The sequence below is a fragment of the Cervus canadensis genome, chromosome 28 (genome assembly GCF_019320065.1).
Source record: "Cervus canadensis isolate Bull #8, Minnesota chromosome 28, ASM1932006v1, whole genome shotgun sequence".
Lineage (NCBI taxonomy): Eukaryota > Metazoa > Chordata > Mammalia > Artiodactyla > Cervidae > Cervus > Cervus canadensis.
Genome location: NC_057413.1, coordinates 14,747,835 through 14,766,756, shown reverse-complemented (window position 1 = coordinate 14,766,756; position 18,922 = coordinate 14,747,835). Strand labels below are relative to the sequence as shown.

The 18,922-nt window shown below is 35.4% G+C and overlaps 1 protein-coding gene across 6 annotated transcripts in view; it reads right to left on the bottom strand.

Annotated features, from left to right (window-relative positions):
- Positions 1-18,922, bottom strand: part of CDKAL1 (CDK5 regulatory subunit associated protein 1 like 1) — a 579,481-nt gene that overhangs the window by 127,770 nt on the left and 432,789 nt on the right. For all 6 annotated transcript variants that reach the window (XM_043449766.1, XM_043449768.1, XM_043449770.1 and 3 more), the window contains one exon: positions 12,755-12,935. In XM_043449766.1, the coding sequence (XP_043305701.1) occupies positions 12,755-12,935 (181 nt within the window). The remainder of the gene's footprint in view (positions 1-12,754; positions 12,936-18,922) is intronic.

The following is an 18,922-nucleotide window of genomic DNA, read 5'->3' as shown; positions in this document are numbered from 1 at the left end:
CCGTTGTTTTGATGATGCCCAGAAACTCTCTAAAAGCCTTCTGAAAAAGAGGTAACTTGGAACCTGATTGATACTTTGGTGAGATAGTAAATTCTAGGATGGGAAGCATTTTACTTCAGAATTGAGGTGGCATCATTTGTTTTCTGGGTACCATTAAAAACTTTGAAGCCATTCTGATTAAAGATCCTTTTAATGTGACTTGGATCGTGTTTCTTGTCTTAGTATAGGTCTAGTCTTCATACATACTGCTGGGCTCGGGATGATGGCTTTCTGTTGGCAATTCATGTCCTATAGTCATAGGAAATATCCCTGACTTATTTCATTGATAATTTTATCCTTCTCTGTTTACTTATTTTGGAATTCCTATTATTTGAATGTTAGCCTGTTCTGGATTGGTTCTTTAATTTTCCTTTCTTTCCTGAGTAAGTCTGCTATCTCATTTCCTTTTGCTCTACTTTCTGGAGATTTCCTCTACTTTATTTTCTAACTCTCCTGAATTTTTCACTTTGCTACCATGCTTTTAATGTCCAAGAATTATTCTTGTTCTCTAAATCTTTACTTTTGGCAGTCTGATCTTGTTTCAGGAATACAATACCTTCTTTCATTTCTCTGAGAATATCAAGGATTTTTTTTTTTAAAGCTTTCTTCCTTCTGCATAGTCCTGTGTCTATTTTTTTCCCTTTTTCTCATCCCACTTCTCTTTGTTTGCTTTAGCCCTATTCTTCATGTTAGTTAGTGGCGTTCCTCAGCTGTTTAGTAATCTTTGATTGCCTAAGTGTAAGATATAGGAACTGAACTGTGTCTCCCCCAAAATGCAGATGATGAAGTAAGTTGGTTGTTTGGAATCAGGCTGCACTGTTTTCATTATAAATGATGATTACATTCTGATAGAACTTCCACATCCCCTAAACCCAAAACAACAACAACAAAAATCCAACCAATCATTTAACCTACAGATCATGGGCGTTGTTTCAGTTACATTTAAGTGCCATTTATAAACTGCTTCAGTGGATTCTTTTCCAGTTTCAGGTCATATTTTATGACTCTTAGAGCGGTCTCTTTCTCATTCTATCTCAGACCTCTATAAACCCAGTTTCTAGAAGTGCTGTACTATCTTTGTTCTCGACTTGGTTTTCTCCGTCAGGTTTACATGAAGCATATTCACTAACCATATGTTCAAGTATGTTTTCCTCGTGAAAGAATCTAGATATCAAAGTTATTGTTTTTATGAGACTTCTTCAGCAATCATGTGGTTAGTCTACACTTAATCTTTTAATCCATTCAGCAAGCATTCACTGTTGGCACCTGCCATCTCTGAGGAAATGTCCAACTGTGGACAGGAAGTCAACAGAGACAACAGTAGGCCAGTCAGGTTACTCTGCACATTGGTCCTTATCATGGGTGGCTTAAGGATATCTATATACTCTAAAAACATTAAGATTTTTAGGAAAATTTGCTTTTTTTCTAGAAAGAATGCACATGTATGAATATATATGCATGTATGTATGTGTAGTAAATACTATATTTATATACATCATCAAATTCTCAAAAAATGTTAAGATCATTGACCTAGAATTAGAGACCTAGACTAACACTTTGACTTTTTTGACCCTAACTATAGTTTTAACTATATTTTTAAAAATAGCAGATCCAATTTCCAAAGGGATCAAGAGACTTAAATTACTCCCTGGCACCATGTTTTTGGTCGTTATGGGCACTCTGACTGCTGTGGTTACGTTATACTGGTACGAGGTGCCAGCAGAGAGCCTCTTTCCATCTTCCAATCTGTCCCTGTATAATTCTGGCCACTAATAGAAGATGAAATCAAATTAAACTACTTCACAGTGGTCTTTAAATTCTCTAATGGAATAGGATTTCAGGTACCTGACAAATTATCCATTTGGATAACCTTTCTAGACCTTTGAAGAACACTCTGATTTTCATTTTAATAGCATCTGAATAAAGAGGGCTGCTCCCTGGGGGGTCTTGGAGCTCCTGGGCTCTCTAAGACTTAATATCAAGTTAGTTGGGAAGAGATCCATCAATTACTGAATCTTTTCATTAACTCTGTAATGTCCCCAGTGATCTCAATCATGTTTCTGTGCTTGATTTCAAGTAGAACCAACAGTAACTGGATTCCGCCATGGAATTTACATACAGAATTCTCCCTCCACCTTTTTATATTTGTTTGTCTTAAAATAATAAGTTAAAATGACTCAGAAAGTAGTTTGAGAGGATACCTTTTCATTTCACCGATAATAAAGTTCAAGAGGAAAGACAGTAAAGGAATAAAAGATACATGGAAAATATTTCTTATTCCAACAGTTATAACTTTGACACTGAGTATATTCCAACAGAGTTGGTAACTATCACAGTATTTCAAGAGAAATATCTAACTCATGACCTATGAAATCCCTCCAAATGTTAAAGATCCATGAATTTTCCTAGCTCCTCTTGATCCACACAAGTTTTTGATATGCACAATTTTTAAGAATGAAAGTTCTACATGTGCTTATTTGCTGTGTAAATATACAGGCATGTCAATGAAACAATTTTTCTGCCTTTCCAATTTTAGTTTCCCCTCTCTGTCACTGCACACTCAATTTAAAGTGTCATGTTCAGGGGTGGGGAGGGATAAATTAGGAATTTGGGATTAACAGATATACACTACATTAAATAAAAAAACAGATGGACAAGTAGGATTTGCTGCATAGCACCCATAACTATATTCAGTTTCTTGTAATACCCTACAATGGAATATAATCTGAGAAAATACACAAATATACACATTCACAAAACTGAATCACTCTGCTGTACACCTAAAACATTATAAAGCAACTATACTTCAATTAAAAGACAGAAAAAGTAGCTTGTTTAAAACAACTGTACTCTAAGGATTAAAAAACTGATAGAAAAAATCCAAAGATTTAGAATATATTAAAACTAAGAAATGAAAAATTGTTTTGATTACATCAGTATGGCAGTTCAAGCTATCATAAAATTGAAAGTGTGAATTAAACCACTAAAATTTTTGAGTTTTCAAGGCCTTTTCTTTTCTTATCCCAGTCTATGATCCTATTAAATACTTGAGATTAAACATTCTTTTGCTAAAAATAGGTAAGTATTCAGTGGAGAAAATCAGACTCCACCTTAACCGCATGATCACCAGCAAGGGACAGAAAGGCATTATGTGTCTCCGGATATGATACGCTGAGAAGGACATAACATCATTTATTTACTTAAACAGGGCCAAATATGTGACACGAATCTAAACAGGAGGAAAATTCACACCCCAATTGAGGGACATGCCATAAAATAACTGGCCATTATTCTTTTTTTTTTTTTTTTTTTGCTTGGCCATTATTCTTAAAAAGTGTCGACACACCATGAAATATAAAGAAAAGCTGAGAAACTATCTTGATTAAAGAGGGCTAAAGAGCTTAAATGTAAGATTCTGAACCAGGTCCCATATCAGAAAAATGACAGTTATGAAGGACAAAGTCGGGATCCTTGACAAAATTGGAATCTGAACTGTAGATTAAAGAAAGCACTGTATCACTGTTAAGTTTCCTGAATTTGATAAAAATATTGTGACCAAGAAACTGTTTTTAGGAAATGCACACTAAATATTAAGGGGCAAAGCAGCATGATGTCAGTTTTGTGAGTGTGTGTGTATATTTTCTCAGATTATATTCCATTGTAGGTTAGAGGGAAAAGCCAATGTCTAAATGTCTGTTTCTTGAGAAAAAGCAAATGTAGGGAAATGTTAAAAATTGATAAGTCTGGGTAAAGTCTATACTGGAGGTATACAACTTTTCTACCAGTTTAAAATCGTTTTTAAGAAATAAAAATTTTTAGAAATCACTGCTATGATAGAAAAACAACTTTGGGAACCAACACTTTTTGGTAAAAATATTCCTAAAATTATTTTGAATCTGTGGGATAAATACTTATTTTACTGTTTATAAGAGTATGGAGCCAAGAGTCAGAAAGAATGGAGTCTCAGACATGTCACTTATGTGTACGTGCATGCTCAGTCATGTACTCTGTAACCCCGTGGACTGCAGCCCGCCAGGCTCCTCTGTCCATGAGATACTTCAGGCAAGAACAGTGGAGTGGGTTGTCACTGTCTTCTCCAGGGGATCTTCCTGACCCAGGGACTGAAACTGCATCTCCTGAGCTGGCAGGTGCATTCTCTACCACTGAGCCATCAGGGAAGTCCATGGATGAGTTTATTTAACTTCTCTGAGTCTCACCTAACTCACCCCTAAAGTATGAAACAACACCTAAAAGTATTGTTGGAAGAATAACATGGGACAAAGTACATGAAAAATACAGACTATATGATTCAGGCACATATTAATATTCAAACAATCAAAGGTTCTTTTCCCTGCCAATATATCTTCTAATATTACATACCACTTCGCTAAAGGTATTTTATTATGAGTAGCAAAAATAAAGATAGTCCTTAATTATGAAATAAACATGATCCTAAGAGGCAGAAGTTAGAAAAGAGTGTCATATTAAATTGCCAAATATATTCTGTTGACCTAAATACACATTTAACATTAGCTCTAATACTTGGAACTACACATATAAATCCCTTGGAAGGTCATAACATGGAGTTATTAATGAACTATAGTTATCACAGAAAAAATAATATAAGATCAAAAAACAGGATAGATCCTAAGGTTCTTTATCTTTAGAAGTTACTTTGAAGCGTCTACTCAGCTCTAAAATTGTTATTAAGGTAATAAAAGTGAGTTCAAATTGAATATTACAATTTTAATAAATCAAATTCATATAAAAGGCATAAAAGAATTATGTAGATCTTTCCAACTTTTCTGAAACTTATATGAAACAAAGCATGTAATCATCACTGAAAAAAGTTAGACTAAAATATAATAAAGATGACTTTGCAAAGGATAGAATTTATATTCTCTTTATTTAATACAAAATCACTCAGTCCTTCTCAATCCGAAAACCCACAATTATTCAGCATCTGAGAGAAAACTTATAACCATATACCTTCCCACTATTTTGGTAATTCTAAATTCATAAAATAAGCAGACTAAAAATAAACGCCAAAATGAAAGCAACAAATCTTAAAAAAAATCATAAGAAACAAATGCATTTTTTTCTAAGAAAGGTTAAAAAAGAAGACTTTCTATGAGGTCACTATAAAGTACAAATTCAGACTGCTATCACTGAACTCAAGGCTCTCAAATCATATCCGACTTTTCACTGTCCTAAACTTGGGTTATCTTAGAAAACTTGAAATACTAAGATTTTCAAGACAAACTTATAGTTCTAAAGTATGGCCATCTCTAATTTTTTCTTACAATGGCTTGTATTTAACAGGAGAGTCATATGAAAGGGTTTCGGGTACTAACAAAAATCTGTGCTTTTTCTTACCTTTACCATCCTGAGCAAAACATGGCTCCATCCTGGAGCTGCAGTCTACGTATGTCTAGTCCTGTGGGCTTGACTGCATGAGAACTGATTTACATGACAATGGAATTCGTTCATTAACGTCACATCAGGACTTAAGAAGTTAGGCAGTGCTCTGTGGCCGGCAGGGAGGCAAAAGGACAGATTCAGAGTGCAGAAAGCAAGGCAGGGGCAGTGAGGAGTCACTGAGGGCGGGCTGGGATTGTTTGGAGAATGATTCAGGCTCAGAGGAATCAGGAGCAATCGCCTTAAAAAACAAAAGCCCACCTATGGCAGTAAAGATGAACAGTCTCACTCATGCTACCTCTTTCCCAGTTTCGGAGGTGAGAAGCCTACAACAGGTCTCATGGGCTGAGATCAAGGTGTTGGCAATGCTGTGTTCCTTCTGGAACATCTAGGGGAGGATCTGTTCCTGGCCTTTCCCAGTTTCTAGAGGCCATGTGCATCCCTTAGTTCATGGTCCTGTCCTTGATCTTCAAAGCATATTACTTGATCTCTGCTTCTGATCTTACATCTCCTCTCTCTAGGTTTAACCTTCTTGCCTTCCTCTTAGAAGAAGTCTTGAGATTACACCGAGCCCACTCATTTCACATGGTTTCACTTAATCACATCTTAAAAGCCCTTTTTATTCTATAAGCCAATGCATTCACAGGTTTGAGGATTAGCCTGTGGACATTTTTGGGAGCCAACTATTTTCTCTACCACAGTTGGTCTTACTGCTACCATTTCAAGTCCCCACAAAAAACTAATTATTATGTTTACTATTAGTAGTTTATACGCAAGAAAAAGCCATTTAATTAACTGATTATACAAACAAAAAGTCATCAGATTTATAATAAAGGTGAAAGAACAGGGAAATGCAGAAAACATATTTAAGTGGATGATCTAGGAAACTAAAGCACCCAAATTTTCTAAATATTGGTTTGAATGGTGGCCTTAAACTCAAATGATAGAGAATCAAAGACGATTAGGAGTTTCAAGGGGCTTTAGAGACCATTCAAGTTGATTCTCCATTTGTTAAATGAATACCATCTGTATTAAAACTCATACAAGGTTGGTGATTCCCAACCACCTGCTACTGCTGCTAAGTCACTTCAGTCGTGTTCGACTCTGCAACCCCATAGACGGCAGCCCACCAGGCTCCCTCGTCCCTGGGATTCTCCAGGCGAGAAAACTGGAGTGGGTTGCCATTTCCTTCTTCAATGCATAAAAGTGAAAAGTGAAAGTGAAGTCGCTCAGTCGTGTCCAACTCTTCGCGACCCCATGGACTGCAGCCTACCAGGCTCCTCCATCCATGGGATTTTCCAGGCAAGAGTACTGGAGTGGGGTGTCCCAACCACCGATATGGATGAAAATCTAGCTGATACTTCTCACTGTTACTATAGAGTCATCATAAAAGATTCTAAGTAATCTACTGAAATATATAAAAACAAAACTATTGTCAGGCTAAAAACTCTATCAAAAATAGAAGGAGAAAGAGATATGACATGTCCAGAAAAAAGAAACTTAAAAGACCCACTGGAGGAACCAAATGCTATTAATTGCTTAAGAAACCCAAAATATTCCTTCTGAAAAGATAAATCAAATGAAAAAGACCATGAGAAAAAGGGCTTGCCTTGGGGTATGATTGGAAATTGGTTTAGAATAAAATACAATGAACAATCTAGAGTATAAAAACTCTGGAAATTACTTCTCCTTCTCCTCCCAAAGAAAAAAGTTTAATTTGAAAATCAGAAACTGTGTAAATAATGTAACTATGCTGTCAAGCAAGGTAAAAATATCAGAATTCCTTCCATTAAGGCAACTTGAGATTCTCTAAAATATTGAGCTGTTAAATTTTTACATCATATTCAGAAACAACGACAAGTTTTAAAAACATTTACAGAAAGTGACAAAGTTCTTTTCTATCTGCTTTATTTCTCCATTCTGCTTTTTGAAAGAATTCACAGGCAGCTAGATTTGGGAGAGCAGTTATATGTCACTGTTCTTAAATCTGCATATGATTTAAGAACATTTCTTATTTGACATCTATTCCAAGTGGTCACCTCGCCCTGATCTGAAATACCTCCAGCAAAATTTCACTCCCTCAGCGAAATCCACTAGGGACAGTTTCAGCGAAGCTACCTTCATCTACCCCAAGGATGGCCCTGCAGCTGTCTCAGAAACAAGCACCTACACTCTTCAGAGATGAGGAAGAAGTGTTCTCCCTAGGGTAAATGTACTAGAAACTGCACGTGAGTGAGTTATGAGTATTTTATGCTAACATAGATCGAAAGACATTATCTCTATCTCAGATTCCAAGATGTAAGACAAGCAAGCAGGTGGATTTAATATTACAAGGTAATGTTTTAAACCAACATGAACATTCCAAAGCTAGTCTTGTCACCTAAAAATTATTTTTTTCAAGTCATAGGCCTCTTAAAACACAGACTTCATTACAGTTTCATTATTTATTCTTCATCAAAATTTTCTTAAAAAGAAAGTCTGGAAATGATAGCTAAGAATCAAAGGACTTTTTCAACTTAAGTTACCTTTTCTAGTTAGACTAAGAACCTCAGCCCCAATTTTTAAACTACTAATAGAATTACTTAAGATTAATGAAGACTAATAAATGAAGACTCAATGAAATAGAAAATATAAACATGCAAATTTGACCTTTTGAAAGAACATTTGGGGAGTTTGATTTTAACGGAAATAAATATATTTAAGGCAACAACATATTTTCACCAAGAGGCATTCTAAAGACAGGATAAAAAGTGTTGTTTGAAAGTAACTGTTATTTTTTCTTTCAGTATGGGTTAGGGCCTATTTTCATCACTGATTTTTTAGATAAGGAAATGGGAAACAAATTAGAGAAGAATTTGCTATCTAAGTATTTGGTAGCAGTGTTTTACTTTAGTGAAGTCTAGTTACTAAGGAGTTTCATAAAGTACCTACTTTAGAGTAGACAATTGTTAATTTCTGATAAATTTAAGAAAACCAATGAGATTCAAGGCACATGATACATCCTCTCTTTGATGGAAAGTCTGAAGTTTCATCATTAGTACTTAATTCCCTTTATTTAAGATTCTGAATTTTATAAAGATGAAAGTCTTTCAGGCTACAGTTTTCACCTAGAGCATAATTACAGAAATTTAGAGAAGTGCTGTGGATTGTGTTGTATGTTGAAGTCATAACCCCTTAACCTCAGAACACAACCTTATTTGAAAAGGGGGTTACTGCAGATGTAAGAAGTTGAGATGAGAAGTGCGGTGGGTCCCAAGCCTGTTCTGACCGGAGCCCTTACAGGAAGACAGCCACATGAAGGCAAGAGACATGTAGGGACACCGCGTGAACACGAAGGCAGATCATTATCCATGAGCAAATGGAAGACGATCCGGAAGCCACCCAAAGCCAGGAAGAGGCAAGGAAGGATTCTCCTGTGTGGTCCAGAGAAGCAGGGGCCTGCCTCTGGGCTTTAGTATCCAGAATTGTCAGACAATGACTTTCTGTTGTTTTAAAATGAAATGAGCTATTAAGTCATAAAAGGACATGGAGAAACTTTAACTGTGTATTACTAAGTGAAATAAGGCAATCTGAAAAGGCTACAATACTCTAGGATCTCGACTACATGACAGTCAAAAAGGCAGAATTATGAAGACAGTAAAAATAATCAGTGGTATTGAGGGGCAGGGGAACAATGAAAAGGGAGAGCACAGAGGATTTGTATAGAAGATCAAACTATTTTGTACAATACTATAATGGTAGTTACATGTCTGTACACATTTCCCCAAACCCACAGAATGTGGAGTGAAATGAAATATAAGCTCCTGACTTTGGGTGATAATGATGTAACCAACATACCACTCTGGCGTGCGATGCTGGTATCAGGAGAAGCTGCATGTGTATGTGGCAGCCTATATGGGAACTCTATGTCCCTCCTACTCAGTTTTGCTTTGAATCTAAAACTGCTCTAAAATATATAAAGTCATTAAAAAAAAAAAGGCTCTGCTATGCCCGGGCTGGATGACTGAAGTCTAATAATGTAAGGAAGATGCTAAGGGGTTATGTGTAAAAGATGAAAGAACAAAATAAAAAGCATCTGAAAGCTGATTTTATGCAGAGTTCTGCTTCTGGCTAAGGCAAACCAGCTTGTATCAGACCAGTGATCTTGCCAACAAAAGTTAGAAAAGGTGAATAAAATTTATAATATGTACTGTTTCAACATCAAAAAGCTATCAAGGCAGTGAGAACCTGAGGAATTAAAATCCTAGAGAAAAGCTCAATATTGAATCTACTTTTCCCCTCTGGGTATTTATCAACTTGTAAGCAATGGATGGGAGCCTGAGAAGACAAGTAAAAGCTAGGAGGCTGAGTAACTATGCAGAGCCTTAAGGGTTTTCATGAGCTTGCAGAGACAAAAATTAAAAGTTGAAAACCTGCCATAAAGAAAAGGCCCTGGTAACCACCACAGAATTTTGGTTTGCTCAGGCTTTTTACCAGTTCACAAGAGTTGATTATGTGTTTCTCTTTCCAATTTCATGTTGAGTGATATCACACTAGTGATTTGAAATTCACGTATTGCTGAAGCCTGGCTTGGAGAATTTTGAGCATTACTTTACTAGCGTGTGAGATGAGTGCAACTGTGCGGTAGTTTGAGCATTCTTTGGCATTGCCTTTCTTTGGGATTGGAATGAAAACGGACCTTTTCCAGTCCTGTGGCCACAGTTGAGTTTTCCAAATTTGCTGGCATATTGAGTGCAGCACTTTAATAGCATCGTCTTTCAGGATTTGAAATAGCTCAACTGGAATTCCATCACCTCCACTAGCTTTGTTCGTAGTGATGCTTTCTAAGGCCCACTTGACTTCACATTCCAGGATGTCTGGCTCTAGGTCAGTGATCACACCATTGTGATTATCTGGGTCATGAAGATCTTTTTTGTATAGTTCTTCTATGTATTCTTGCCACCTCTTCTTAATATCTTCTGCTTCTGTTAGGTCCATACCATTTCCGTCCTTTATTGAACCCATCTTTGCCATCTTTGTTCCCTTGATATCTATAATTTTATTGAAGAGATCTCTAGTCTTTCCCATTCTGTTGTTTTCCTCTCTTTCTTTGCATTGATCGCTGAGGAAGGCTTTCTTATCTCTCCTGGCTATTCTTTGGAACTCTGCATTCAAGTGGGAATATCTTTCCTTTCCTCCTTTGCTTTTCGCCTCTCTTCTTTTCACAGCTATTTGTAAGGCCTCCTCAGACAACCATTTTGCCTTTTTGCATTTCTTTTCCTGGGGATGGTCTTGATCCCTGTCTCCTGTACAATGTCACGAACCTCCGTCCATAGTTCATCAGGCACTCTGTCTATCAGATCTAGTCCCTTAAATCTATTTCCTACTTCCACTGTATAGTCATAAGGGATTTGATTTAGGTCATACCTGAATGGTCTAGTGGTTTTCCCTACTTTCTTCAGTTTAAGTCTGAATCTGGCAATAAGGAGTTCATGATCTGAGCCACAGTCAGCTCCTGGTCTTGTTTTTGCTGACTGTATAGAGCTTCTCCATCTTTCGCTGCACAGAATATAATCAATCTGATTTCAGTGTTGACCATCTGGTGATGTCCATATGTAGAGTAAAGTAATGGTAAACTAGGATCAGTTCAGTTAAGTCGCTCAGGCGTATCTGACTCTTTGCGACTCTATGGACTGCAGCACGCCAGGCCTCCCTGTCCATCACCAACTCCTGGCGTTTACTCAAACTCATGTCCATTGGATCAGTGATGCCATCCAACCATCTCATCCTCCGTCATCCCCTTCTCCTCCCGCCCTCCATCTTTCCCAGCATCAGGGTCTTTTCCAATGAGTCAGTTCTTGGCATCAGGTGGCCAAAGTATTGGAGTTTCAGCTTCAGCATCAGTCTTTCCAATGAATATTCAGGACTGATTTCCTTTAGGATTGACTGGTTGGATCTCCTTGCAGTCCAAAGGACTCTCAACAGTCTTCTCCAAGACCACAATTTTAATGTACACACAAATCACTTGGAGAGGAAGACTGACTGGGGAGGTCTGCGGTGGGGTGGGGCTTCAGAGCCTGCATTTCCAGCAGCCCCATGGGTGGACAGCAGCTTTACTTTTGTGGGGACCAAACATGCCCCTGCTGCTGTTCACCTCGCTCCTCGCTACCACAAACAGCAAGAAACCAGAAAAGAGGCGAACAGAAAACATCTAGAAACACATTTTTCTGCATGTATTTCATAGTTCAAAACCTTTTTTTTAATTTAAGAAATTTAAAAAAGAATGAATTAGACTATTTAAGGACAACAGAACAGTAGTTGCCAGGAGCTGGGGATGGAGAGAGTAGATGACTACAAAAAAGTAAAAGGGAATTTGAGGGGATCTGATGGAACTGTTTCGTATTTTGATGGTAGGTGCAGTTACAGTAGTGAATGCATTTATCAAAATTCAAAAAACCACATGCTGGAAGGAGGTAATTTTGTTGTATGCATATTATGTGTCAATAAAAATTATAATTTAGATATAAAAAGCAAGGTTCATTTGATTTCTTTTTATGTTTATGAAAAATTAATGGTAGCACACAATTTGTTTTAGTTATCAAAAACAAAGCAGAAAATTTTCATTGAAAAAATTCTACTTCCTCTTAAGGCTTACTAATATTTTTTCATCTTGAGCCAATGAATTTAACTGAAATTGGCCTATTGTGTGAGAAATTGTGTGAGGCTATTAATTTCTGGGGCATTCTGGGAAACAGTTTACCTTTCCTGGATCTCAAGCTCTTTCACATTTATTTCATATCATCTTATTCTAATATATCAATGAACATGTAAGGATGAAATTGAGGTTCATTATGAAAGCAATACCACATCCAAAATAGAAAGACAGCATCAAATCTATCCTATGGAAAGGGAGAAAAACCAGGGGACTCCCCAGTAAGCAACACATTCTGAAAAGCAGCTCTTATGAAGCAGGGAAGCCTCCTTCACTCACAGATATTTAAATTTTGCCTTCTTTTCAAACATCCAAGGACTTATCTTGTAAATATAGTTAGTACTAAATATAAGTTTAAAAAATTTTTCCCAGTGTTATCTGACCCTCATTCCCCAAGAGGGAAAAAAAAAAAAAGGTAACATTTTAGTCACCTAAGGTCATTTAGTATACTAAGGTCTCCCTGCCCCTGACCCCAACTGGGAACAAACACTCCATAATTTGTAACTTAAGGGTCAAACCATGAGCTGGCTGTGTGAAGGTTGGCAACACAGCTGCATTGTTATAGCTTCTGGCTAAATTTAATATCTTACAAGAAAAGTGTCTTACCACTTGTGCTGGAACTTGTTCCATTTTTGCAGCAGGAGTTCCTGGTCTTGGGTAAAACTGGTTAATAAAGAGACTTGGAAATTTGTACTCTTCAACAAGTTTCACTGTTTCTTGAAAATCTTGGTCTGTTTCTCCAGGAAAACCACAGATGATATCTGTAGCAATAGTTATTCCAGGAACTCTAGAAAATAATGAGACAAAAATGTACAAAGTTGACTACAATCCATAATTATTCTACTTCCTTGACATTTTAAATACCATTATTCCTTTAAAAAGTAAATTTTATTTTTAGGAAAGGGACGTTTGCAAAGAGTTTTAAAATTCCCTAAATAGCAAAATTTTATAAAAAACATGGCCCCCTACCATTCCCCAAAAGTACCTATTTTTTTTTTAATAATTCAGATGTTTGTCTTTTCTTTTACATTTTATTACTGATGCTTATTCTGCTATTTCTAGATTTACTGATTGTTAGGCAGCATTTGTTGACTTCAACAAGGATTTAGCTCTTTAAATTACTATATCCTTCTCTTCCCAACATAATCAGTGCTCAACTTATAGTTAAATTAACAGTATTAATGGTATTTCCATTGGTATAATTGCTAAGATAGTGTTCACTCTACAGTCAACTGGTATACTATCAATAGGGTTTCTTTTGCACATTTAATTTTTTGTAGAATTAATAACTGCCTAATTTTTAAAAAAATGTTTAATATTCTATATACTTAATTAAATGTTTTCCAGATCCATCAGTTCTGTCAAAATCCAACATTATTTTCTAAATTCTCAAAGTACCATATAATTCACCGGTTCCATTTTTCTCTCTGGAAATGCCATTCCTAACTTTCTTGAAGCATGAGTTGCTTTCATAATGGACCAGCTCTCATTCTTGAATATGGCTCCTTGGTCTTTTCAATCACCTTTTTTTTCCTGGATCCTATGTCTTCCTAATACTTGACTATTCTGTTCTCCTTAACTCTGCTGGAGTATTCTTTCAAAAGCTTCATCAAAAAGAGTGGCAGGGAAATTTTGTTGTTATTGTCTTAGCATCTCTGAACATCTTAATCCACACAACTGACCAATAGTGTGGCTGTGCATAGTACTCCAAAATAAAAAGTAATAGCCATCAGAATGCTGTGTTGTTCTTTTTTTTTTTTTTTAACCAGCAAGATGCTGATGAGATTTCCAGATTTACTCTGATGCAAACTTTTTTACATGGGCCCCCCTAACTTTTTATGTTTTTAGGGTGTTCATTTTATTTTGAAAGTTTTAAAAATTTCACGTTAGCCTCTTGGCAGTCATTTCTCTTTGGCTATTGAGTTTCTCCATAAGTATGCTACAATATTGTGTGAAAGAAGGACAAATTCGTTTTTAAAAATGTTTCTTGCTTTCTGCTTAGTCTCACCCAGCTATTAATTTGGCTGAACTTTAATTAGTAAAAGTTCCAACGTCTGGAACTTTTCTATGCGCTGCTAGACAGAAAAAGAGACAAAATGTGCAGAGAAAAATGAAATAGCTTATTTGGAAAAAAAAATTTTTTTAATTTTTATTGTGACATAAAAATATTTTTTCTTTTAAGGGTAATTATAAAAATTATTTTTAAATATCATAAAAAACATATGCTTTAATAGTAAGTTGTAAATAAAAAGATGGTTTTCTAGACTTACTAAAGCATGTGAAATAAAATTATGTCAATAACTTCAATTAGCAATTTTTTTTACAGTTGACATAAAACTACTTCTGAACAAAAGAAATCCACAACTAAAAATAAAAGTAATAGATCACAGCAGAAATGACAGAGACGAGTCCATCTCCCTAGGAAATTAGAGGGAAAAAAATCTGAGAAATTGCCTGTGAAACACTGCAGTGACAAAGACAATTGGCTATTGTCCTAGGCTATGAATTGGAATGAACTTGGCACTAGACTGTGGGGCATTCCCAAAGGAAAGTACCTTACTGCTCCTCCCCCCTCACCCAGCATCCTTCTTGATCCCGTGTAATTCAGTTCAGTATGATGCAACACCTGCTTACTTTGGCCTTCAAGTCCATAGCCAAAAAGGAAAGACAAAGCTTTACAGTAGTTGTCATAAATGTTAAGGAAGAGGGTATTCAATGCATGAGGTGAGGGTAGGACACTATGAATTAGTGAAAGACCTAAGTTAGTACTTAAAAGCAAATGCAATTTAAGTTTCAACGTATGTAACAACATAAACTGACTACCCATAAAATGTTTCAAACTAGAGACTACACCTTAATGTTGAAACTCATCTATACATTGATTTTGTATATGCAAATCATTCTACTTAGGTTTTTCAAAATAACTGGGCTCCTTAGGTGAACCAAAAATAAAAAATCTGATATTTACACTGTTAATTGCTTAGTAAATAATTCTCTTCAGTACATGAGAAAAATCAAACAAGTTTGAAGTGGACCAAATTCTAAATTAATTGCATATGATTTCAGAGTCTGTTAGGAAATTTTAAGGGGCGTAAAACAGAATATTAATGCAAATATTTAATGCTAATTGTGAGTAAATGCTGCTTTTTGAGACAGTATGAGTTTTAAAATACTAATATTTTTAAATGACCATTTCCACAAATTTATTGAAACTGTGAGTCTAATAAATATAATTACGCGCTGTTAAGCCTTTTTAAAATCTAGAAGACCTTCTGTATTTACATTTTCATATAGTATTAATTCTGAAAGAATGATGAAAATGTTCAATTAGCTTAAGTAAGAGAAATTTTGATGTATTTTTCCCAACTTACGCTAGTTATTCACTTGAAAAAAGGTTCATTAAATAACTTGGGAATGGAATTAATGAGAACATTTCAAACTATGCCTCTGCTCTGATCTTATGATTAGTTCTGAGAAATCAGTCAGGGACATGTGAAGAGAATACTACCTATGTAGTAGGTAGGCCAGCATTTAAGAAAACTCCAAATATTTTAAAATACTTATTATTTAGACTGACTGAAAATATGTACAAATATACACTCCATACTATATCTGAAATGCTACAAAAAATGTGGTGCTTTAATTCACTTCAATATTTTCACTTGCAATTTGGTGTTTTATTAGCAAAAGTATAAGAAGGATGATTCTATATCATTCTTTACGTCTCAATAAATTATGAGCTTCAAATTCCACATGTGAAAAAAGTAAGACTAACACACATGCTATTTATCAAAGTGGTAAAAAGGATTAGAAAAAGGATCAGACCTATTAAAATTATTAAGCATAAACAAAATACATGATTAAAAGAATTATTTTTTCGTCTTATGGAGATTCATTTTAGGACGATCAGTCCACACTTTCAGGAAACACTAACTTAGAAGTAGAAAGAGAAAAAAAATCTAGAATGAAAATAAAAATATAACATATCTAAATATATGGGATGCAGCTAAAGGAGTGCTTAGAAAGAAATTAATAAATTTAAATGTGTTAGAAAGAGGTAAACGATAATCTAACCTTCCATCTTAAGAGGTTTAAAAAGGAGCAAATCAAGCCCAAAGTAAGACAAATAAACTAATAAAGGTAATAGAAGGAAACAAAAAAATAGAAAAAAACAACAAAAGTAAGGGTGTATCTTTAAAAATAATAAAATTACTAAACTAGTAGTAGACTGAGAAGATAAAACACAAATAACCAACTTCAGGCATGATGAAGGAGACAGCACTATAGATGCTATCAATATTCAAAGGATACTAAGGGAATATCATGGGCTTCCCTGGTGCCTCAGAGGTTAAAGCGTCTGCCTGCAATGCAGGAGACCTGGGTTCGATCCCTGAGTCGGGAAGATCCCCTGGAGAAGGAAATGGCAATCCACTCTGGTAGTCTTGCCTGGAGAATCCCATGGACGGAGGAGCCTGGTGGGCTACAGTCCACGGGGTCGCAAAAAATCAGACACGACTGAGTGACTTAACTTTCACTAACTTTCACTTTCACTAAGGGAGTATTATAAACAATTTTGTATCAAGAAACTAAACACTTAGATGAAATGGGCAAATTCTTTTAAAGATGTGAGTTATAAAAATGGACTGAAAAAGACAGGAAAATCTGGACAGCCTTTTATCTACTACAAAAATCCAACCTGTAAGTTAAAATATTGTCAAAGAAAACAACACAAAACAACCCAGTCCAGATGACTTTATATTTAAGAGGGAATACAACCAATTCTACAGAGATTCTTTCTTTCTTTTTTTTTTTTTTCTGGCCAGTTGGCATGCCACATCTTAGTTTCCTGACCAGGGATCAAACCTGGAGCCGCGGCAGTGAGAGCATTGAGTTCTAACCACTGGATAATCAGGAATTCCTAGACATGATTTCAAAAACAGATGAGAAATAAACTCATTTTACAAGTCCAGCAAATGGAGCCTATATGAAAAAACAGAGAAAGAGATGGAAATATTAATATTTTCAGACCAATAATCCTCATGAACTCAGAGACAAAAATCCTTAACAAAATATAAGCAAACCGAGTACTGAAATACATAAAAAGCATTCTATATCATGACTATGTTTTTAATCAGAAATGCAAGGGTTGGTATGAGACGCAAATATTAACAAAATAAGCCATATGAAAAGAAAAAAGGATAAAAACCCCATGGTGATCTTAGTACGTGCAGAAAACTCAGTTTACAAAACCAACCCCGATTCATGATAAAAATTCTCAGCAAAGAAAGAACAGAAGGAAACTACTGCAACCTGATAAAGGTCTAGAGCTATTATCATATTTATTGGTAGAATACTAAATGCTGTTCCATTAAGAACAGCAACAAGGCAAAGAATTCTGTTCTTCTTCAATTCAGCATTTCAGTGGAGCAGAACATATATTCAGGGAAGGAAAGCAAGAGAAAGAAATTAAAACCATATAGATTGAAAAGGAAAAGGTTTTTTTGGGGGCAAGTGACATAATCTCATATGTAGAAAATTCAAGGAATCTAATGAATCTACTAGAAAAAATGAGTTCACTAATGCTAAAGATTAACATACAAAAATCAATTGTATTTTTACATATTAAATGAATAATGAGAAAATTAAATTAAGAAAAGAATTTCATTCACATTAGCGTAAAAATACTTAAGAAAACATTTGAGCATAAAAACAGATAACTTATAGAGAGTTTCTTAAAATTTGCTGCAATATTAAAGAATAGCTAAATAAACTGAAAAATATCATTTTCATGGATTGGAAGATTTTACTGTTGTTGAGATGGGTGGTCTCTTCAAATTGACGGAAGATTCAATGCAACCACCATCAAAATATTTCAGCATGTTTTTCCATAGAAAACATCAGCAAGCTGATTCTAAAATTTACATGAAAATGCAAAGGACTTAAGATAGCCAAACAATTTTGAAAAGGAACAAAGTTAGTGGAATGGATAAACCCAACTTAAAGACCTACTACAAAAGCTACAGTAATCAAGACAGCATGGTAGCAGTATAAGGACAGACCAGTGAGAGAAACAACACAGAGAGCCCAAAAATACACCCATAAATTTACAGTTCATTTTCAACAAAACAGCCAACGAAATTCAACAAGGGCAAGAGACAGTGTTTTTGGTAAATGGTGCTGGAGCAATTGCATACCATACGCCAAAAAAGAAAAAAAAAAAAAGAACTTATTAGACCCTTATCTTGCATTATACATAAAAAGTACTTCTATATGAATCATAGATATAGATCTAAGAGCTAGAATTACTAAATTTCCAGAAGAAACTTTTTGAGACTTGAGTAAGGCAAAGATCTATCAGCTATAACACCAATACCAAAAGCACAATCTATGAAGAAAAGCTGGATAAACTGACTGAAAAACACACTGTTAAGAAAACAAAAAAGAGAAGCTACAGACTGGGAAGAGCTTTACAAATCATATATCTGATAAAAAGATTTGTACAGTTTGTACACAAAATATATTAAGAACTCTTTTGGCTCATCCACACAGGAAGACAACACAACTGCACACCGGGCAAAGGGTTTTTAACACTTCACTAAAGAAGATACACAGACAGTACAAAAAAGTGCATTAAAAAATTGTCCAACATCATTAGTAATTTGGACAACCCAAGGTAAAACTGTGTAAGATGACACATACCCAGGAGAATGGCTATACTGAAAAGACACTGGAAAACGGCAGACATCAGTGTGCATATTGAGAAACTTACACCCT